Source organism: Corylus avellana, chromosome 1, assembly GCF_965113065.1.
Source record: "Corylus avellana chromosome 1, dhCorAvel1.hap1.2, whole genome shotgun sequence".
NCBI classification, from domain to species: domain Eukaryota; kingdom Viridiplantae; phylum Streptophyta; class Magnoliopsida; order Fagales; family Betulaceae; genus Corylus; species Corylus avellana.
Genome location: NC_142490.1, coordinates 15719106 through 15742043, shown reverse-complemented (window position 1 = coordinate 15742043; position 22938 = coordinate 15719106). Strand labels below are relative to the sequence as shown.

The 22938-nt window shown below is 34.9% G+C and overlaps 3 protein-coding genes across 6 annotated transcripts; 2 read left to right on the top strand and 1 right to left on the bottom strand.

Moving 5' to 3' along the window:
* Positions 1–3838: 3838 nt before the first annotated feature.
* On the top strand, positions 3839–10872 carry EXPA17 (expansin A17). Of its 3 annotated transcripts, none has more exons than XM_088512152.1 (3): positions 3839–3845; positions 10063–10384; positions 10563–10872. In XM_088512152.1, exons 1-3 carry the CDS (start codon positions 3839–3841, stop codon positions 10870–10872), a joined length of 639 nt encoding a protein of 212 aa, XP_088368278.1. The 3 variants fall into 3 exon arrangements, with proteins under 3 accessions (XP_088368278.1, XP_059439832.2, XP_088368279.1); XM_059583849.2 differs by lacking the exon at positions 3839–3845 and adding an exon at positions 9748–9886; XM_088512153.1 differs by lacking the exon at positions 3839–3845 and adding an exon at positions 9850–9949.
* On the top strand, positions 4903–7449 carry LOC132172364 (knotted 1-binding protein). Its single transcript, XM_088512154.1, has 6 exons — positions 4903–4997; positions 5573–5640; positions 5741–5880; positions 6123–6194; positions 6284–6421; positions 7211–7449. The coding sequence occupies exons 2-5, from the start codon at positions 5593–5595 to the stop codon at positions 6417–6419; spliced, it is 396 nt and encodes a 131-aa protein (XP_088368280.1). The 5' UTR covers positions 4903–4997; positions 5573–5592; the 3' UTR covers positions 6420–6421; positions 7211–7449.
* An 858-nt stretch (positions 10873–11730) lies between the features above and the next one.
* Positions 11731–15201, bottom strand: LOC132171676 (integrator complex subunit-like protein). 2 transcript variants are annotated; one of them, XM_059583052.2, is made up of 6 exons: positions 14923–15201; positions 14552–14821; positions 14268–14391; positions 13198–13271; positions 12787–12944; positions 11731–12232 (listed from the first exon to the last, which is right to left on the bottom strand). In XM_059583052.2, exons 1-6 carry the CDS (start codon positions 15027–15029, stop codon positions 12069–12071), a joined length of 897 nt encoding a protein of 298 aa, XP_059439035.1. In that variant the 5' UTR covers positions 15030–15201; the 3' UTR covers positions 11731–12068. The 2 variants fall into 2 exon arrangements, with proteins under 2 accessions (XP_059439035.1, XP_088368628.1); XM_088512502.1 differs by having other exon boundaries at positions 14552–14834; positions 14923–14999.
* Between the last annotated feature and the right edge of the window lie 7737 nt (positions 15202–22938).

Below are 22938 nucleotides of genomic sequence, written 5' to 3'. Positions count from 1 at the left end.
TCCACCCTCAGAGGCCGGTGGACCCCACCTCCACCGTCCCTCTAATTAGTTTTTTTTTTGCTTATATATTCTTCTTCTGTGTTTTTTAAGAGTGCATATGTGATATGGTAACATAACTTTTAATTGCCATGGGAAATTCTTATTGAACTTACAAGAAAAAATACTTAAATTGGATGAATAATATAATATAACGAATGGACCTATTAATCACTTGACCAAAACTCATATCTTTAATTGTTAAAATAAAAAACGTATGTCCTTTTTTTTTTTAAAAAAATGTTAAATATCAAACTCAAAGTTGGCCTAATTTCATTCTCTAATGAAGAGCTTTATTACTCATGTTACAAATAGTTAGAGAGGGTCATCAAAGGTTCGACAGGAACTACCTCTGATGATTAAGTTAGAATGAGTAGGATCAAATGCAAATTGACAAAATAAGGGTGTGTAAAAACCGCTTATTCATTTTTCTAGAGAGAGCAACTTTCCATCCCTCTCCCTTCCCCCCTTCTCTTTTCCCAACTCTCTTGGTTTTCTTCCTCTCTATTTTTCCTTTCTGTCCTTTTCTCTCCTTCTATAGCAGATCCACGATGTCTCCTTCTTGTCCATAATAGCCTCCCAGCCACTCCACCACCAAACCGCACATCCCTTTCTCCCCCATGAAACTGGCTCTAGCACTTTTTATAAATTTGGTTTTCACTAAACCATATCTATCTTTTTACATCGGCTCTATCCATAGACGCGACTCATCACTACCTTCCTTTGCCGTTCCGCATCCTGTCGCCCACCTCCGCGCCATCATTGAACTCCCACTAGCCGACGTGTGGTCTTCACTAGGGGTGCAAAGGCGGGCGGTTAAAAACCGCCCGCTAACCGCTAACCGCTATAACCGTCAACCGTCTAACCGCATAACCGTCTAACCGCATTAACCGCTAACCGTCTAACCGCTATAACCGCCTAGCGGTTAGCGGTTAGCGGTTATTGGGTCTACTAACCGTAACCGCTAACCGTTAACCGCCTTTTTATATAATATATTTTTATAATTATAATTATAAAAATATTTATAGATATAACATAATCACTTGATCATTAAATCACAATTTTTTTAAAAAATAATTAAATCACAATTTGAGTATTAATATATTATCACTATAATTTATATGATTATATCATATGAAATTGATCATTAAATCATTTGATTATATAATAATAAATTATACATATATAATATGACATAACTCATAAGTATACCAATTCATACTAATACAACAATTAAATATCTAGAGACTTATTTCCAATATATGTTATAAACTTATAAGTCTATATATGTTATAAGTCTATATAAGTCTACATATGTATATGAATAATATAAATGTATAATATCAATACTTAATCATATGATTCAATGACAATTCAAATACTTTATTCAAGACTTCAAGTGAATCATATTACTAATGTACAATGATGATATGATTTGTATAATATCAAATTAAGTAATTAACATTGAATTAAACAATGACCAATGTGTTACTTATAAACACAATTTAAGTATTAATGTATTATCATTATAATTTTAGTAATTTATATATTATCACTATAATTGATATGATTATATCACATGATGATTTGATTATTAAATCATATGATTATATAACAATAAATAATACATATATAATATGACATAACTCATAAGTCATAAGTCTACAAGTTAATCATATGATTCATGTACAATGATAATCACAATTGATTCAATTGAATTAAACAATATATTACTTATAACTACAAGTCTACAATTTAATTAAAGCATTATTAGATACTTTAGGAATTTAGGATTTATGAGTTTGAACATTACCATTTACTATTATATATTAAGTTCAATTCAAAGAAAAAAGATTATAAGTAAATATGATAAGAATTTAAATAATTAACCGGTTATGATTTAATATTTAAGGAAATTTTTTTAAAGTACAAGTAAATGTAAATTTTGTGTCAAATATTTTTGATTTTTCAATATGGGCTCTTTTTATAGCAATTGGGCCCAAGAATATATTAAAAATAGAAGAAAAAAAAAGCCCAAAAAGCCCTAAAGAAAGCAAAAAAAAAAGCCTAATTTTAAAAAAGCGGTTAGCGGGCGGTTATCTATTTCGCTAACCGCTAACCGGCGGTTAACCGCTAACCGTTAACCGCTAGGCGGTTAGCGGTTGCGGTTAGTAAAATCAACTAACCGCTAAGGCGGTTACGGTTAGCGGTTATTGCCACTAACCGCTAACCGTAACCGCCTTTGCACCCCTAGTCTTCACACGCCGGTGCGTGACCCTCAAGCGTTAGCGCGTGTCTTTCACGTACCATCACGTGTCCTGCCCTTCCCCTTGCCTTCTAGATCCAAAGGGTTTTTGTTGTCGTTAGTATTTCATGTTTTAGCTTTATTTCTATGTATTTCCTGCTGTGTTTTTATTTTTTAATGTTTTGTGTATTTTCCTTTGTTTTTCTGATGTTGTTGCCTTTTGTTTTGGGTTTATGTCTCCTAGTTCTTATGTGATTAGATCTACTAAAGGAGACTTTTGCTCTTTGTTCATCAACAGAGTCTGTTCGGTCATCGGCAGTACCTTCCTCTCAACAATCATTTCATGGTGATTGTTGCCTGTGCCCTCTTGCCATATGTTACCACCTTGTATGGCCCTTGAAAATGCCTAGATTGTTTATGGTTCATTTGGGATCATTAATGGATCCATTGCCTACCATTTGTTTCTGTGTCTGTATTGCCTTCATCGTTTGAATTTTGGTCTTGGGGTGCCACCCATTTATGGTTATTCGATTCCTTGTAGTCATCTTCTCATTATTGAATAGGAAGAAAAAAAAAAAACCGTGTATGAATGCATACCTAAAAGAGGGTCCCCCTCTTTATATAGGATAATCATTCCCGCCTCTCCTTGCTAGATTTTGGGAGGAGTCGTGATTGGGAGCACGCCTGGCGTGCTTCAACAGTGAAGCACGCCAGGCACAAATTTTTTTTTTTTTTTTTTTTCAAAAAAATTAAAATAATAAAAATAAAAAAAAAAAAAAAATTTTGTGCCTGGCGTGCATCACTGTTGATGCACGCCAGGCGTGGTGAATATCTTTACCCTTTTGGGAGTCTCCCACTTGAATATTGTTGAGGGAATCAAATGTTGTTGAGACCATGCAGTTAAAGATGTGAGCATATATCGAGGGAGGTTTTTGATGTGAGAAAGTCGTTACCTGACCTGATGAGATCGGGAATCAACTGTGGTGTCTCATCGAGGCCCAAGTATATCTTAGTTCTAGAATAGGACTGATCTTAGGCCTGATTCATGAGCCTCTTCTTAGCCCATTAGTCCTAGTCTATTCTTGTAGGCCATTGAGCCCTTAGCAGACAAGCTCTGCAGCAGGGATTGGAATCCCAGCAATAGCTGGGGAATTGCCCATCAAATTTTTTTAAAATCTTGGCCATTGAATCTCATCCAATGATCTAAAATCTGTCACGTGTCTCATTAATTAAAAAATAATAAAATATTATTTAAATTTTAAAAAGAAAATATAAAAAATAAAAATATATGGGGTGGTTTTTTGCCATATGGGGTGACCCGAAGGGGGTGGCCGACCACCCTACTTGAGACATGGGGAAAGCCACTCCCAAGGGCCGGTTTTATAGGGGGTGGTTCAACTACCACCAAGGGCCAAACCCAAAAATTTCAATTTTTTTTTTTTTTTTTTTTATTTGGGTTTGGCCCTTGTGGTGGCCAAACCACCCCCTAGGGCCCACCACAAGGGCCAAACCCAAAAATTTCAAAAATCAATTTTTTTTGGCTTTGGCCCTAGGGCCATGGGGGGTGGCTTCGGCCACCCCCAATGGCCGGTTGGGAATGGGCGAAGCCACCCCATGGCCCTAGGGGGTGGTTCGTCCAAATTCAAAAATTTCAAAAATCAAATTTTTTTGGGTTTGACCTTGGGGGTGGCCAAACCACCCCCATGGCTCTAGGGGGTGGCTTTGGCCACCCCATATATTTTTACTATTTTTTTTGTTTTTTCATTATTTTGTTTTATATTTTCTTTTTAAAATTTAAATAATATTTTATTATTTTTTAATTAGTGGGACACGTGGCAGATCCTAGACCCTTAGATGAGATTCAATGGCCAAGATTTTTTTTTAAAAAAAAAAAAAAAAATTGATGGGCAATTCCCCATCTATTGCTGAGGATCCCAATCCCTTTAGCAGACAAGCCTCGTGGGCACTTCAGTAGCAAAGAACCCTAACTGTATTTGGGTTCAGGGGATCTTGGGGTAGAAGAGCCTTATGGGCATAGTAGGACTTGGTACACTATCATCAAAAGAAAATAAATCCCTAAAAAGAAAATAAGGTTAAAAATGTCCGCTTCTTGAGCCAGGACCACAATATAAACATTCATCATTATCATGGTCCTTCACATCAAGCTTTTTACTGTCATTCTGACTCAGCAAGACTCGTAACATGAGAAATATACTCTTAAAGAACAATGCTATTTTTTATACGCATTTCATATTTGTTGATTTGATGTGTTTTAACTTTTAAGTGTTTTCGCATATCAGCCACTTAAAAAAAAAAAAATTATTTAAAACACACCATATCACTTCATCTAAAATGAGTATAATAAATAATTGTAAGGAACACCATTGATGTGCTCTTAAAAAATAGCCTACAGCAATCTTGGGCTCAAAATTCCAGTTCCTGTTGGGCTTTGAACATTCCTCCGTACAACAGGAGCCCAACTGTTTTTGACTTAAATTTATTTGTTTAGTATTTATTTTGTGTTGGTGTTCCCATAAGATTAGCGCGCATTTCAAAATTCCCCAAAAAAATTGGGAAAACTATATATATATATATTTTAAATCGAAGTTTCTCAGCTCAGGAAAAAAATAAATAAATTGAACTCTCTTTCTCTCTCGCTCTTTCCGTGCTGTCTTTATAGCGAAGCGCCTATCAGATTAATCGCTGCGCACCATAGGTAATCAGTACTTTTGCTTATTTAGTTTGCTGTTTCTGTTGATTCATTTTGATTTGACAAAACAATCCGTGCGTATTATTGTTGATCGATTACTCATTCTTCTTCTTCGTCGTCAAATTAATTAGGTAGTTTTTATTATTGTTTGCTTAGTTAAAACATGCATCTAATCTGCAAATCAATCATCCAGAAAAATGAATAGCGCTCTGTACTTCGTGTAAATTGGATAGCGGTTCATCCACTATGTTCTGCTATCTGTAATAAATCTTTTCTTTAATAGCAAGAATGTATTTTCTTCAAATCACATTGTTAAGTGCTGTATAACCTAATTACATTGCCTTTCCTGGTTAGATTGTGGCTATATGCTAATGTCATACATTGTTTATCAATCTGAAAAGCAAATTGATTAAAATCACAACTATTGACATATTTATTATACAAGGGAAATATCGCATATCATAATGTTATGCATATCTATATAGTTAAGCGTAAATCCAGCTACCATCTTCATTCCCCAAGCTCTCTGACGTTTATGTTGCAAATAATGACATTAATATTTCCTGCCCCGGCCTCTGCAGCCTTAACCTAAATTGCACAAATGGAAAGCCCAGGAACTGAAGTTACGAGGAAACGCATGAAACCAGCTGTATGTCCGTGTGTAAATTATCCTTTGCCCTTCCAAAGCCTATATGAAGATTTAGCTAGAAAAAAAATCTATCTTGCTTCTGAATTTTCGTACTCATTAGATGGAAGAGAATGAAGGAGATGTAGCAGTTGCAGAGATTGTAGAAAAGGAAGAATTTCATACTGACATTGCTGGATCTTCGGAGATGGAACTTAATATCAGTCACATTCTTGAAAAGATTGAACGCTTCACCCAGCTGGTAGCTATGTTCAATACTATACCTTATGTAGCTGGATGATCTGATCTTATTAACTGCATTTTGTATGTGAACCTAGATTTTTGTTCGTTTTGTGCAAGTCTTCTATCCGAAATAGTTATTGGGAACGCCCATGAACATCGCAAGTTTGAGATGATACCATGCTCAACTGAAAGCTCAAACATAATTTAAATGGTGACAGTCTTCTTCTTAAGCTCTTTATGCATTGTCATCTACTCATGCAAGTGTCTGAGCTGCTGGAATCAGGGAAGACAATCTTTAAGGAACTGACTAACGCATTTGAGGAGCGGGTGATTATGTGAGTTTACAAAACAGAATAGAATTTAACCCATTAAACCTGAGCTTTATTATTATTATTATTATGTACTCTAAATTTTCTGCCTGCAGGATACATAAGGAACAAATTGAGAAATGGCAGGACGAGATTAAAGAACTGCGGTTGCTTGATACCTCGAATGAGGAGGCCGATGCTGTCCTGCGCAATGCTCAATACTTACTAGAGAATGCTCACATCGACTCTTGAAGGTAATTTCCAATATGTTCATTCCACTTTAACAAGCTTGCAACGTATATTGGACATATCCTTTCTGTTGTATCGACAAATTTCTCACTTGGAAGTAGGCCTGTTGATTTGAGCTGCAATTATTTTATATTGATAAATTTCTCAATCAAAAGTATATCCCAATCTTGGGGCTGTGAATAGACCAAACAGAGGTATGCTTAGCCAGGTATTTATCATAATGTCTGAGTAGGACTTCACTAGTGTTTGAGCTCAAATCAACTTCAACTTGGCTTAGTTGGCAGAAGAGCAGCTCGTGAACATCTTGGCTCATTGAAATTTCAAGTCGTTTTCATCACATTTGTAAGGAGCTTGAAGCTATTTTTCTCTTTTCATAGATGACTTAAAATAGGAAACTTGTTTTTAAGGATGTACGGATGATCCAAGTAGTCATAATACCAGTGAGTAGATTTATAGAAGTAAGACGATGTGGTCCGGTAAGTAAATAGTACTTGTACATTGAGTACTTTAGGTTTAAGGAACAAGTTAAGTTCATTAATGTTCACAAGCCATGCCAAGCTACGGGTTGAATGAACCCACCTCATTTTGCAATTCAGTTTAAAAAGGGGCTTGAATTTGGATTCCTCAAGTTTACGCAACTAGACCAGTTAAATTTGAGCTTCACTTGAGTCTAGAGTGGCTTGGTTTATATGCATCTCCCCCCTTAAATGTATGAATAATCCAAACCAATATCTGACAGATCATTTTGACATTGTACATTGTGGAGAAACTGATGCTTAGGTACTTTTGAGCAGGTTTTCCTGTACTCTGTCAAGGAGCAAGGACGTTCACTCCGTTGGATGAAATCAAGCTAGAAGATACTTCTTTTAGCACTTTGGTTTGAACAATTTGCTGCCTGATTAATATTGTAAGAATTTCTTTAGTATACGGAGTAGTTAAAGAAAAGAGGAGAATTTGAAAGTTTCTTAACTTCATGTAAATACAAAAGCGGTGCTGGTCGACTGTGATGCAACAAGTTGTGACAAAGATTTAAGTTTAGATGGTATGCATGCGATCTACTCTAAGCTGATCTTCTACCTCTCATGGTTTTAGATTTTTCTTTTTGCATACATTTCTCATAATCTGAAAGATGGTTTGCTTCAGTCAGTTAATTGAGGCTCCATCTGCCATGGTATGCCCGCAATATCCCATCTCTAGCTGTCTATTTTCTTAAAACTCTCCAATTCCTCTGGATATGTCAGTTGCCACTGTGGGAGCTCTTGGTTGGTGATGATTATACTGAGATCTCAAAAAAATTCCCTAAGGCCTAAAACATGGCATACCAAGCAAGAAGTACCCCTTGCTGCTTTATTAATACCTCTTTTTTCATTGATCGCCAGTCAATCACAGATAGACATACCCATGACCCATCCCCTTCATCTGCCAACCTACATTGTTCCTTCCATGTGAATTAGATTCTAAGAAGCTGAAGAGGAAAATATGATCAATGCCTTTTGTTAAATTACCAGTTATCTCAAAAGTTTAAGCTGATAGAAAGAGATAAATTTAAACAAAAGTTTAACTTTTAGGATAATTGGTAATTTAATATGGTATCAGAGTCAAAGGTCATCGGATTAAATTTTGACTCTGTCAAATCACCTCTAATTTAAATTAAATATTTTAAATGTTAGGTCTTACTTATTAAAAGGGAGTTTGAGCCTACACGTGAAACACGTGAAGGGGAGTTTTTTTTTTTTTTTTTTTTTTTGACATATCCGCACAAAAAGGGGGGAGGGAGATTCGAACTAATGACCTCCGTTTTATGAGGTGTGGTCTTCAGCTGATTGAGTTACCCCTTGGAGACACGTGAGGGGGAGTGTTAAAGTAATGATTAAATGATTAAATTTATTTATTTCTATCAACTTAAGCTTTTAGGATAACTAGTAATTTAACACATTTCATCTTTGGCTATAGTGTATTTCTATGAGTGAAATACTAATTTAATATTTGGACATTCACTTATCATGACCCTTATTCTCACAAACCAAGCACCCATATGGGTTGAACTTCCAAAATGAGAAATATCATTAGACTACTGCCACCTGTACTTACTATAGTACTTAAAAGTTGCATATGATTAAGATCTACTGAAAAATATCAGCTACTTGTTACTTTTTTCTTTTTTCTTTTTTCCTTTTGTTATTAAGGCCTGATATTTTCAAGATTATAACATATGTGACTACCTTTTCCGTTTGTCAAATAAATCAGTATTGTTTCTTTAGTATAACCCAAGTAGTTATTACCGCACTTTTACGGACCAAACAGTACTTAAGCAATTCAACTACCACAGAGATAGTCACCACAATCAAGATACGTAGAAAATGATCTTTTGAATATTTCGGCATCATTGTTACTTCATACTTGTAAGGAATAAAGACAAATCTTTATTCCCCCGTGCCCCATGAGTATCGTGCCAGGGAGATCATCAGGGATGGCATCACCCATGTGCCATACCGGTGGAAGTCCCCCAAGACATGGCTTAATATATGCCACTCAACACATGCCGAAGAAATTATGTTTACACTATATATATATATATATATATATATATATAGACGCAATTTTTTATTTTTTTCTCCTTTATTTAAAATGTAATTTCTTGATAAAGAAGTCACGGCAGTTGCATGTGCATTAGCAATTGCATGTTACTGCAAATCTGCAATAATAATAATAATAATAATAATCATACAAATTCTGACTTTTTTTTTTGGTTTGGTTCAATTGACTTTGATTTTCAGTAGTCCATTCTTCTATTCTTTCTATTTCATATGAAGCGCTAGTTAAGTACAGAATTTTAAATCACCGAATTGAAGCTTGAAGTACAAGCATGCATGTAACCAGAAACAGCAAGAAATAATTAAATATATGTATTAGTTAAATACATGGTATGTCTGCAAATATGCAATTTGCAGGTAAACGGTACAATTGACGTACCACGGATAATCCTCAACTGTATTAATTAGTTAATTAATTCTATTGCATCTCTAATTACGAAAGACTCCCGGTACTATACAATTAAAAGAAGTTGATAATATTCGATCTGTTGCCATCGCCATCGGGTTTGCATATATTATTACATATCTGGTGTGAATTGAAGAGGGCTGCATGCATGTACCTGAACTCCCTCTACACCAACGTCTCAGTCAACGCATTTGCAATCATTCCACTGCTTACTATTTCCTTCTTATCACATATCTCCTAGCCATTATAAATACCCAGGGGACTCGACCATCAAATGAAGCAGGAGCTAGCTTATTTGAGAGAGAGAGAGAGAGAGAGAGAGAGAGAGAGAATGGAACGGCTCCATGCATCCGCTAGTTTTATATTAATGTTTATGTGGATATTCACCACAAAATTTAGAGTAGCATTGGCTGTTTGGCTACAAGCCCATGCAACATTTTATGGCGGAAGTGATGCTTCAGGAACGATGGGTAAGTACTTTTCTTACTACCTTTTTTTTTTTCCCTTATTGGAGCTTATATTAATTAGCAACAGTACTACAAATTGCTTCCACAACATGCCTGGATATATATATGGTCGGTAATTAATTAAGAGGAGTTGCTTTTTTTGTTTGTTTTTGTTTTTGTTTTCTTTATGTATTAATTAGGGGGCGCCTGTGGTTATGGAAACCTCAACACCGACGGTTATGGAATAAAAACTGCAGCTCTTAGCACAGCTTTGTTCAACGATGGCAAGTCATGTGGTGGGTGCTATCAGATAGTCTGTGACTCGACCCAGGTGCCCCAATGGTGCCTCAAGGGTACTTTTATTACAATTACGGCTACAAACTTTTGTCCTCCAAACTATGATCTCCCTAGTGACAATGGCGGTTGGTGCAATCCTCCTCGACCACACTTTGACATGTCTCAACCTGCATTTGAGACAATTGCCATATACAAGGCTGGGATTGTACCTGTTCTCTATAGGAGGTATGCAACTTTGCTTATCATTCTTATCTGGTTGGTCTTTCTATGTCAACTTAATTTGTTTATCTTAATTTCCTATAAGCATGCCTTTTGGTCTTTCTACTAAAATGCCACAAATGAGAAACTATATATATATATATGCCATGTGTATTTATTGTATGACATAAATTTAATTCACCAGAGTTGGATGCAAGAGAAGCGGAGGCATTAGATTTACCATCAACGGGAAAGATTACTTCGAACTAGTGCTCATATCCAACGTAGGGGGAGCTGGAGATATCTCTAATGTTTGGATCAAAGGATCTAAATCCAATCAATGGGAAACCATGTCAAGAAATTGGGGTGCCAACTGGCAGAGCCTAAGTTATCTCAATGGCCAGAGCTTGTCTTTTAGAGTCCAAAGCAGTAACGGACAAATCCGCACAGCTCTTAACACAGCGCCTTCTAATTGGAAGTTTGGCCAGTCCTTTAAAAGCAATGTTCAATTCTAAATCATTCATACAAAATATTCATTGTGTTTTGCAGTTTTTGTGTTCACTATTCTACCTTGTTGACGTGATAGTGTCAATCAACCTTTATGATTTTTAGCATTAATTTTCTGTATTATTTTCGGGTTGTGGCTCAGCCCAACAAGTTAGGCAAAATATGTAAGCTCAGTGGACTATATATAATACGGTCATATACATAAATCTGAAGATGTTATTTTTATACTTTGTCAACCGGTAAAGAAGAATCAACAAAAAAACTGATATTTGCATTAAGATTGGATTTAAAGGCAAGACAATCAGCATCTTCTAAACAGTGAAGTCCATATCTGAAAAGAAAAAAAAAAAAGCCCTGTAAAGTCCATCTTGAAATCAACCCTGGAATTACTGTGTTAATTAGTGGGAACAGATGATCCATCATAAACGATGGCTTTCCGGAGAGGTTAGATTTTGTCTCTCACTCCCGCACCAGAAACCCATGTCGAAAAGCAGAAAAGATCACAAAGACACCCACAGCCACAAGCACAATGTTTTGACTTGAGAAGTTGATATACAGAAACAACTGGTTTTCACGGCTTGCCATATGCAGCAAGCAAGCAGCAGCGATTTCATCGTAGTAGATAAAATATTTTCTTTATGCGTGCACCCCGGATTGGGGAGGGGGGGTTCTCAACCGCACCCCATAGTTAACATCCAGACAACAGCACAGCACAAGTTGCAATGCATGGAGATTCGAAGTAAATTGACATTGTGCATTACCAGTCACAAAACAATAATAAGGTACAGCAAATATCTAGCAGTTCATGGAACAGCCCAACCTTAACGCTAAAGCAAATACTGCAAATTCTTTGGCGAGAATCCATCTTTCATCGTAAACTGGAAAAACCTTGAAAATTGAGATCCGGAGCAATGTACAAAAGCATTTTGGATGAATGGAGAAAATTTTTCATCCAATAAAAGTGAAAACAGGAGTTGGACCCATCAGTTCACATCAGCGTAATACAGGTAAGTAGATCTACTCAAATAACGTACAATTAATGGTAATAACAACTTCTGCAGCAACAAGAGTAATGTGTTATACTTAATTTACCAGCCAGGAGCTGCAATGTAGCATAAACGACATGCTATATGACACAAATCAGTACAAAAACCATTCTTGCAACTTAGCTATTGCTGAAATTGCGACAAGAATCAAGTGCAAGTTATCTCCGCATCACACGGTGGCGTTCCCGTTTGCGAAAGCGCTCTAGCATGAACTGATCTGTTGCAGCTTGCCTTTGTCCTGGTGCATCCGTGCCAGTCTCATTTTGTTTGGATCCAGCGCCTTCGTCCTGTGAGCTTCTGTCTTTGTACAGCTCAGGATGTTCTGCGGATTTCTCATTTGTAGTCAGAAAAAGATAAATGGTTCCAAAGAATAACAAGGTTAAAGGCCCAAAGAAAATAAAACAGATACAATGCAGAACAGTTGAATAAAAGGTTAACATGCAAACCAAAGCAGTCCAAACTAACTAGGCCTTTCACCTCCCTAATTTGGTGGGAAGTCAATGAAAGTTAATTTACTCATACCATTAAAAATCTGTACAGGTCAAAATGCATTTTTAAACAAAATCATGAAAAGTGCTCCATTTGGAAATGCATTTGAAAAAACAAAATTGCGATTTGAAAATGTGGAAAAATCTGCATTTTCAAATCACAAGTAAGAAGGTGTATTTTAAAAAACGCACGATTTTAAAAGCTGAACCGTGATTTTACCAAAAGCAATTAAAATTTTATTAACTACGTTTTGAAATTGCTATTTTTTCAAATAAGGCTTTTTAAAACAACCAAAACAAACAGACACTAAAACTGGTTGGATTTGGTATCATTCTCACGGCCCAAAAAAGCAACAAAGAAGACATAAAAGAAGCAAAGATAGGCAACCTCTTCTAAGTTTTTCAGCATAATCCCTGCCACGTTGGAAATAATCAGCACTGTAACTTGATGGAATGGTAAATTCTGATTTCGTCCGCCCCATGAGCCTCCTCTCTTGCAGAATCTTCTTGGCAGCCTCTGTTTCCTCGATATTTCTCAACTTGTATCTGCAACCATTCAACACAAAGAAAGAAACCCAATTGACCATTAAACAGGGCTATAATAATCTCTTTCTTTTTCATGTATACACATGATTGTGTCATGATGGTAGTAAGCACCTCAAGGCCAATAGCCCAGTCTTGTTAAGGAAAATAGAGTACAAAAGTAGCATTGGAAATATAAAACATGGGCAGACAAATAATAGAAAATAGGAAGCTGATAATACATATCCTGTGGAGAAGGAAAGGAAAATGGGCATACTCAATAGGAAGCTGAACCTCAGCGATTCCAGTGGTCCACTGAGTAGAGCTTTCTTCTGAGTTCCGTCTCTTCACCTGCCAGGAAATAATCCCAAAAAGAATGTTGACATAGAGTGATTGGAAAACACAACAATGAACATAAATCTCCTAGAAATATTAACCCCTTTCGGATAGGAGACACCACAAAGCTCCAATTGGGGCTGGAAACCACAAACAAGTCTTAATAATTCTCAATAATCTGCTCTTTACACTTGTTCCATATTTATACTACTCCCTGGCTACTAAAGCAATTCGTAAAGGAATTAATAACACAATACGTAAAGGAAACACTCCTACAACTAGACAACGTAAAAGAAGACTACACTACGGAAGAGAAACTTAAAGACTAAAGAAGACAAAAGATAAATATGTATAGGACTGGGCTTCCACTATTGATAGGATTACTGCACGCCAACTAGGACTTCCACTTGGTCTGGACACTTCTTCATCTATTGCAGCATCATGGGACTCTTCCTTATCAACATGGGTCTCTTACTTGTCAACCCCTTCCATGGTCATGTACATTGGATTAGGCCTATGTGTCCTCTTAGTCCTATCTGGCTCTATTGTTCCATCATAGAACAAAGAAATGAGAATGACAAGGAAGGAATCTGGTAGCTAATCCTAGTAAATGGGATATACATTGTAATGACCCAACAAAAGTAATGGCTTGATATGCGCTATCATTCCAAAATGGCTAGTCAAGTTGCATTTGGAGCTCCCTAAAATCACTTATAAAGCTCACTGTTACTAGAGCTCCTTCATAATTCACCCATTACATACATACATACATGCTTCATTATGTCTAGTTTGGCCCAGTGCATATGTCACATGCTTTTGGTCCATAAATAAGTAGAGCAAAGAAAGTAGTAAAAATATTCATAAGTCTAAATATTTATCCATCGATTTGTTTGTAGGAGTAATACTAGATGTAATCAACTATAAGACTGTCGCACGTCAACCATAGCATGGAAGGGGGACATTTCGGACTAAGGAAAGGATAGAGAAGATGGAAGACACTGAATGAGTCACCTTAAGATGGTCAGGGATTTTGTATAATTCATCTTCAGCACGCTTTAAGTCGTTCTCAACTTGGTCTGTGGGATCAATTTTCCTGCCCCTCTTCTTGGCCAATTCTTGTTCAACGTACTTAACCCTATGCAAATTCAAAATTAGATTTTAAGAATTTTTTAAAAATGGCAGCACAGAGAAATTACATCACAATAGCTTTAGAACGTTCATAGTACTCATACAATACAAAGTAGACTTAGCACAAGATTATGTATAACTGGAAGAGAAGAGATTAGATGACATACATATTGGGATCTTCAACCATGACAGCAGTTTCCTGGGCGAAGTTGTCGTGGAGAACCAAGTCTTCCTTGTCGGCGTCAGGAGCACCGCCAGCGTCGCTCTTAGCACTGTCACGATGGCCGCCGACTTTAGCAAAGCCAACCCCAAACCCGACACTTAAACCGCCCGTTGTTTTTGAAGACGACGACGATGATGCATTACTAGCAACGGCAGGAATCCCTGACTTCCTCTCCCTCTGTTTCTGCAGGAATTTCACCTCCTCCAGCGCCATCCTATTCTCTCAAACTAGAGTTAGTGATAAAAATCCAACGAATCATTGAAAGAAATAATCTTGTAATAAAATCCAACGAATAAACGGAAAGAAACCCTATACCTCCTTTCTTGTTCGTCATCGGATTTGACATGAGGGTGTCCCTCCCCCTCTGCTTCTTCCTCTACACTTCTCTTCCTGAAATTCTTCTTCCTCTGCAGGAGCTCCATCGAACTCACGCACAACCCGACCACCTCAGTAAATATATATGTATATATATATATATATATATATAAAAAATCCAAAAAGCTCTCAATTCTTCTACCTCTCTGACTCTGATTCCGCTCGCCCCTTTTTTCAAGTGCACATTCATAATAATATTCACGATTACGCGTGCGGAGTGCCCTACTAGAACGCACCGTTTCTGACACTTCTCCCAAAACGCATACCTTTCGACCGTTTGAAGAAATTGAGTATTGCTATTTATTGTTTTCTTTTTGAGTATTTATAAATTGGATCCGACTTCAGTGCCGTAAACGGTGCTGTAAAAAGAATGGAAGGTTGAGATTGTTTTGGGTATTCTATTAAATCTTTTGTAAAAAAATGGAAGGCTGAAATTGTTTTGGGTATTCATTTAAACCTAACTATGTTTTCTTTTTTCTTTACACTTCTTTTCTTTTTTTAATATGTTTTAATTTATATGGATTAAAACTAAAATCATATATGGTTCTTATGAAAGTATATTTTTATGTGATTTATATATTCATGCAAACTTATGTGTAATTGTGTCACTATGTTCAACAATATACTGTTGAATAACTTTTAGTATTTTTTATTGAAATAGGCATGATAGATTTTTTTACACAACTTTTTTGACCTATAATACAAAATACAATGGAGATGTGTTTTAAGTTTTAAAATTAAATTATAATGAATAATTTCGCGCATTGCGCGGGTTCGAAGCTAGTATATATATAAAAGCCGAATTACTCTCAGAAGTGCTTTAATATTGCGACATGTGGCATGAACCCTATTTATTTTAATGCTAAACCGGTTTTTTAAGACATAATTTGTGAACTGATTTTTTAAGAGTGAACCGGTTCTTACTTAAAAAATCAGTCATTAAATTAGCATAATTAATGACAATTAATTATATTTCAAGAGTTTTCCATATATAAATTATTTAATAAATTAAGTATTATCAATGTCCAAATCAAATAAGTAAACAAATAATACAAATCAAATCATATCATATATCATATATAATAGCCAAAGCCTTCTTTTGAAGTGCCTTCAAATTGCGACATGTGGCGTGAACCAATTTTTTTTAAAGATTAAACTGATTTTTTAACTTATTATTTTAAAAAGTGAACAGTTAAAAATTGAACGGTTCATATTTTTATTCTCTCTCTATCTGTCTTTTTTTCCTCTCTCTCAACGTCTCTCTCTCTCTCTTTTTTTTTTTTTTTTTCTTTCCAAGTAATTCACTCTCATTCCACATCTCTCTCTCTTGAACCGGTTCATATCTCTCTTTCTCCACGTCTCACTCTCTTTTTTCTCTCCAAGTCTTTCACTCTCATTCAACATCTCTCTCTCTTAATTTCAAAAAAAAAAAAAAAAACATCTCTCTCCCTCTACTCTCCAACATTAATATATCTCCTCTTTTTTCTCTCCATCTCTATCTTTCTCTTTCTCCCCTTTTTATTTTAATGCTTTTAATGCTAAACCGATTTTTTAAGACATAATTTGTGAACCCGTTTTTTAAGAGTGAACGGTTCTTACTTAAAAAACCAGTTATTACATCAGTGTAATTAATGACATTTAATAATATTTCAAAAGTTTTTAATTATATTTTAAGAGTTTTCCATATATAAATTATTTAATAAATTAAGTATTATTAATGTCCAAATCAAATAAGGAAACAAATAATACAAATCAAATAATATCATATATCATATATAATAGCTGAAGCCTTCTTTTGAAGTGCCTTCAAATTGCGACATGTGGCGTGAACCAATTTTTTTTTAAGATTAAACCGATTTTTTAACTCATTATATTAAAAAGTAAACAGTTAAAAATAGAACGGTTCATATTTTTGTTTTCTCTATCTCTTTTTTTTTCCTCTCTCTCAACATCTCTCTCTCTCTCTCTCTCTCTCTCTTTTTTTCCAAGTCATTTAGTCTCATTCCACATCTCTCTCTTGAACCGGTTCATATATTTGTCTCTCCTTTTTTTTCCTCTCTCTCCATGTCTCTCTCTTTTTTCTCTCCAAGGCTTTCACTCTCATTCAACTTCTCTCTCTCTTAATTTTTTTTTTTTTTTAAAAAAAAAAAACATCTCTCTCCCTCCACTTTCCAACATTAATATCTCTCCTCTTTTTTCTCTCCATCTCTATCTTTCTCTTTCTCCACTCTCCAACATTAACAAAAACATAATCTATTGACCTAAAAATTCAACTTATAATTATTCTTCTTAACATTTTTTATTTTTATTTTTATTTTTTTTCAGACCAACAATGTTTTAACATATTCTAATTTATATAAATTAAACTAAAATCAGATGTCGTATGTTTTAATTCATTTGAATGTTTGTGGATTTTTATTTTTATTTTGTGTAATTTACTTGGATTTTCAAGCATATTTTTAAGTTTTATTTATTTATTTATTTATTATTTTTTTACTTTTGAAAGCAATAAAGCAATATTATTCTACTTATTTTTTTTAATATTCGGAATTATATAGGTTTTATTTGTATTGAAATAAGACAGATGATTTATTTGATTGCATTAAATCTTGATTGAAAGACCAATTTTTTTTAACTAAATCGATTTTTTAACTCATTATTTTAAAAAGTGAACAGTTAAAAATTGAATGGTTCATATTTTTGTTCTCTTTATCTCTTTTTTTTTTTTCCTCTCTCTCAACCTCTTTTTTTTTTTTTTTTTCCAAGTCATTTACTCTCATTCCACATCTCTCTCTTGAACCGGTTCATATCTCTCTCTCTCTCCACGTCTCTCTCTTTTTTCTCTCCAAGTCTTTCACTCTCATTCAACTTCTCTCTCTCTCTCTCTCTCTCTCTCTCTCTCTCTTAATTTTCAAAAAAAAAAAAAAAACATCTCTCTCCCTCCACTCTCCAACATTAATGTCTCTCCTCTTTTTTTCTCTCCATCTCTTTGTCTCTTTCTCCACTCTCCAACATTAGCAAAAATATAATCTATTGGCCTAAAAATTCAACTTGTAATTATTCTTCTTAACCTTTTTTTTTTTTTTTCAAACCAACAATGTTTTGACATATTCTAATTTATATAAATTAAACTAAAATTAAAGGTCGTATGTTTTAATTCATTTGAATGTTTGTGGATTTTTTTGTTTGTGTAATTTACTATGATTTTCAAGCATATTTTTAAGTTTTTTTTTTTCTCTACTTTTGAAAGCAATATTATTTTGCTTATTTTTTTTAATATTCGGAATTATATAGGTTTTATTTGTATTGAAATAAGATAGATGATTTATTTGATTGCATTAAATCTTGATTGAAAGACCAATTTTTTAAAAAGACTAAACCAATTTTTTAATTCATTATTTTAAAAACTGAACAGTTAAAAATTGAACGGTTCATATTTTTGTTCTATCTATATCTCTTTTTTTTTTTTCCTCTCTCTCAATGTCTCTCTCTCTCTCTCTCCTTTTTTTTTTTTTTTTTTTCTCTCAAAGTCATTCACTCTCATTCTTTATCACTCTCTTGAACCGATTCATATATATATATATATATATATATATATATGAGGATAACTTCTATAAGGAGGTGGTGTAAACCACCTCCTTTCTGCCCACCAATGAGCATTTGACAACTAGGAAAATCACACACAATCAATTAAGATGCAAAACACTATATGAAAATCCTTTCTCACATCATCCAAATAAAAAATCATTTTTTTCCCAAACCCATCATTTTTCTCCCCCACTTCTCCGTGCTCTCTCTTTCTCTCCCTCTCCTCTATCTCTCTCACTCTCTCTCTCTCTCTCTCTCCAGCGGCAGCAGTGATCTTGCCGGAGCCCAGCCCAGCCGACGCCGGAGACCAGACCTCTCTGGTGCTCCATCTCTCTCTCTCTCTCTCCAACCCGACGCCGATTCCTCTCTCTCTTGCTCCATCTCTCTCCTCACCGGCAGTGAAGAAAACAAATCTGGTTTGGTCGAGGCAAAATTTTTCTTTTTGTAAAAGAAACTAGCTAGCAAAATTTGTGTAAAATTTTCCTTCTCATTGGCAAAAAAAATAAAAGAATTCGTTCTTTTTTGGATATGGTTTTAGTGTCAAATTATTTAGTGGACAAAAGAGACATTGAAGCTGTGATTATTTTCAAATTATTTGGTTGATCTTGCAAATTTGCTACCAACCATCAATGCCACAACAGTTTTGGCCAAAACTTGGACCAGTTCAACAATACCCAAGTGAACAATTGCTGAGAATTAACCCAAAATTTATGAGTTATCATGAACTTTCATATTGCATTGACCATCATCAAAATCTGCATAACATATAAATTCAGAATTCTTGTACTCTTAACGGCAAAGGGGTGCCACAATGAACCACATACAACCACATTACAACCCCACAAAAAGTTCAAAATTCTTGTTCTCTGCTGCCAGTGTGTGTCTGTCGTGTAGAGGGAGAGTGAGAGAGACCACTGGGCAACAAAGAATTTTTTTCTCTGCTTCCGATCAAAGAGAGAGGGTAGGGCTGGTCTCCGGCGTCTTCTCGAGTGTCGAGCTGGGCTCCGGCGTCTTCTCCGGCAAAATCTAGGCTTGACTCCGGCGTATTGGACTCAGGCGTTGTCAATGGCAAGACCTCTGCTGCCACTGGAGAGAGAGATGGAGGAGAGGGAGAGATCAGAGAGAGAGAAAGGGAGTAAGGGTCTAAGGGAGAGCACGCCGCTGAAGAGAGAGAGAGAGAGAGAGAGAGAGAGAGCAAGAGAGGAAGGGAGAGGGAAAAATGAGGGTTTTTGTATTTTGGGATAAATAGTTTTTAATCAGGTGTTTTGCATCTTATTTTAGTTGGTGTAATAATCCTAGTTGTCAAATGCTCATTGGTGGGCAGAAAGGAGATGGTTATAGAAGTTATCCTCTATATACATATCTATCTCTCTCCTTTTTTTTCCTCTCTCTTTTTTCTTTCCAAGTCTTTCACTCTCATTGAATCTCTCTCTCTCTCTCTCTCTTAATTTCAAAAAAAAAAAATCTCTCTCCCTCCGCTCTCCAACATTAATATCTCGCCTCTTTTTTCTCTCCATCTCTATCTTTCTCTTTCTCCACTCTCCAACATTAACAAAAACACAATCTATTGGCCTAAAAATTCAACTTGGAGGTAATTATTCTTCTTAACATTTTTTTTTTTTTTTTTCAGACCAACAATGTTTTAACATATTCTAATTTATATAAATTATACTAAAATTAAAGATGTTTTAATTTATTTGAATGTTTATGGATTTTTTTTTTTTGTGTAATTTACTCGGATTTTCAAGCCTTTTTTTTTTATTTTTTTTTCTCTACTTTTGAAAGCAATATTATTTTGCTTTTTTTTTTTTTAATATTCGGAATTATATAGGTTTTATTTGTATTGAAATAAGATAAATGTTTTATTTGATTGCATTAAATCTTGATTGAAAGATTTTGTCTTATTTTGTCTTCATAAATTTTTTTTTTCTCAAATGTTCAGAATTATGTGAATTTTATTTGTATTTAAATATAACCTTTAGCATGTCTTTTTATTGAAAGAGTGATGATTGATTTTTTAACATGACTATTTTAGCCTGTAATTAATAAAAAAAAATGAAGATTCGTATAAGTTTTAAAATCAAATATAATAAAGAACCATGCGCATAGTGGCGGAGCCACGTGATATCTTGGGGGTGCCACGACACCCCCAAGGATTTTTAATTTCAATTTTTTTTTTAAAACCACGGCACTCTCAAACTTAACACACATCACATGTTTGATGTAATATCTCAATAATGTGTAGTTGGTCAAATTTCTCTTGTTTTTCTTGGCATGATTATGGTCAGAGACCGTAAAGTGCAGTTTTAGACATTTTTTTTTTTTTTTTTTTTTTTGTATTTCTATCTTTTTGATATAGTGTCGACATGTTATATTTCTAATATATCAATTTCAGCACATATTTATGAACTTTTATAGATATTTTTTGTAATGCATATATTGTGTGAATTACCAAATTTTTAAGACGCAAAAAAATTTTTTAGCAGCACCCCCAATATAAAATAGCTGGCTCCGCCACTGCATGCGCAGAGCGCGAGTTATATGTTAGGGTATCTATGTATAAATAGATACATTAATACTTCTTTTTCATTTTTGTAGAGGTAATTAAAAAGAATTTTCCTTCCAAAATGCTTCTTCTTCATTTTTGTAGAACGCTTATCATATCATTTTTGGATTTATCTTTGTGTATCTATGTATAAATTTTTCACGACTGCAAATTAATTATTTTTATGTTTGTTTATTTAAAAAGTTTCATTGTATTGAAATATAATATGTATTACACCAATAAGATTTTATGTTTTAATTCATTTGAATTTTTTTTTTTTTTTTTTTCGTTTTGTGACTTACTCTAATTTTCTAGCATTTTTTGGAAGTGTTGAAAGAAATTTATTTGATTGCATTAAATATTGAGTGAAATGTGTGTTTTATTTTGTATTAAAAAGAAGAGAGAATGCATAAAGAACCCTAAGCCTTGTGAAACCCTAAGCCCCCATCTAGAGCGCCGCCGCCTCAGGGGAGGAGGGATGCCTCCCTTCCTTGCTTCCCGATTTTTGTTTTAGGTTTGTTTCTGTCTTTGGTGTTTTCTGTTCTGTTGTGCTTGTGTTCTCTCTCGGTGGGTACTGCTTTTGGGGGTTTTCACTCAAACTCTCCCCCTTCCTGTTTGTTTGTGTGTGCCGCCGATCTCCTCCGCGCTCGCTTCGTTGCTCACCGCTCGCTGTCGGGTCTTTTCACGCGCCCCTCCCGCACCAAGCTTTTTGTGCCAACTTCCGTGGCGGTTTCCGGCCAGCTCGCAATCGGCCTCCTTCGGCTGCCGTGACCCGCTTTGAGTGTTTTTCACATTTATTTTCATGTTTTGTTGTTTTTTTATTTTGTATTTCCTTTGAGTTTCCCTGTATTTGGTTTTATTTGCTGTAATTTCTTTTCCTGCATTATTTTTATTGTTCCCTTTATTTCCCTGTATGGTTTTATTTATGCTTGTAATAAGGCTTTCTCCTTTTGCTTTGTTGCGCCCGGTTGCTGCCCAATCTTACTGGTCCAAACCTTTGAGTTGTGGATGTGAAATTTATCCTGGCTTTTCGAGTCGAGGAGGATAAGTATCGGCTTGTGGGTTTTGCTCTTAAGGCCGATGAATAAGTATTGGCTTGGGGGTTTTGCTCTTAAGGCCGAGGAATAAGTATCGGCTTGGGGGTTTTGATCTCAAGGCCGAGGAATGAGCGCTACCTATGCATTAGATGGTGTCTGTTTGATGCAGATCTGAGTTTTCAACCTGATATTTAGTCATAGGTTAGCGGATGCTGTGTTTTGGTTGATTTGGTATGTTGTTGATGACTGTATCTTTAGCTTCGGCTATGATTTACTTCAGAGCTTTTTGCTCTGTTTGTAAGAGCTTTAGGCTCGCAACTTTTATCAATGAATGAGTATGATATGTTTCAAAAAAAAAAAAAAAAAAAAAAAAAAGATTTTCTTTATTTTACTATTTTTTCTGAAATTATTAGAACTTTATGGGTTTTATTTATATTACAATATAATAAGTATCACATCAACAATATCATAGTTTCCTACTAATTTTCTATTAATATTTTGATCATCAGAATTCAAGTGTCATTCTTGCTATTTTTTTTTTCTTTTATACTTTTCATTAAGTAGATGTTTGTTACATTTCAAAAAAATAAATAAATAAATACATGTTTAGTAATTTACTGGTATATAACCTTTAATATGTATTTTCATACACCTATTTTAACTTATAATAAAAAGTAAGATGTGATGCGTTTAAGTTTTGAAATTAAATTATAATGAAGAATTCCGCGTATAGCTCAGGTTATGTGCTAGTTTTAGTGAAATCTAAGGATTGCTCCCTCTACTATT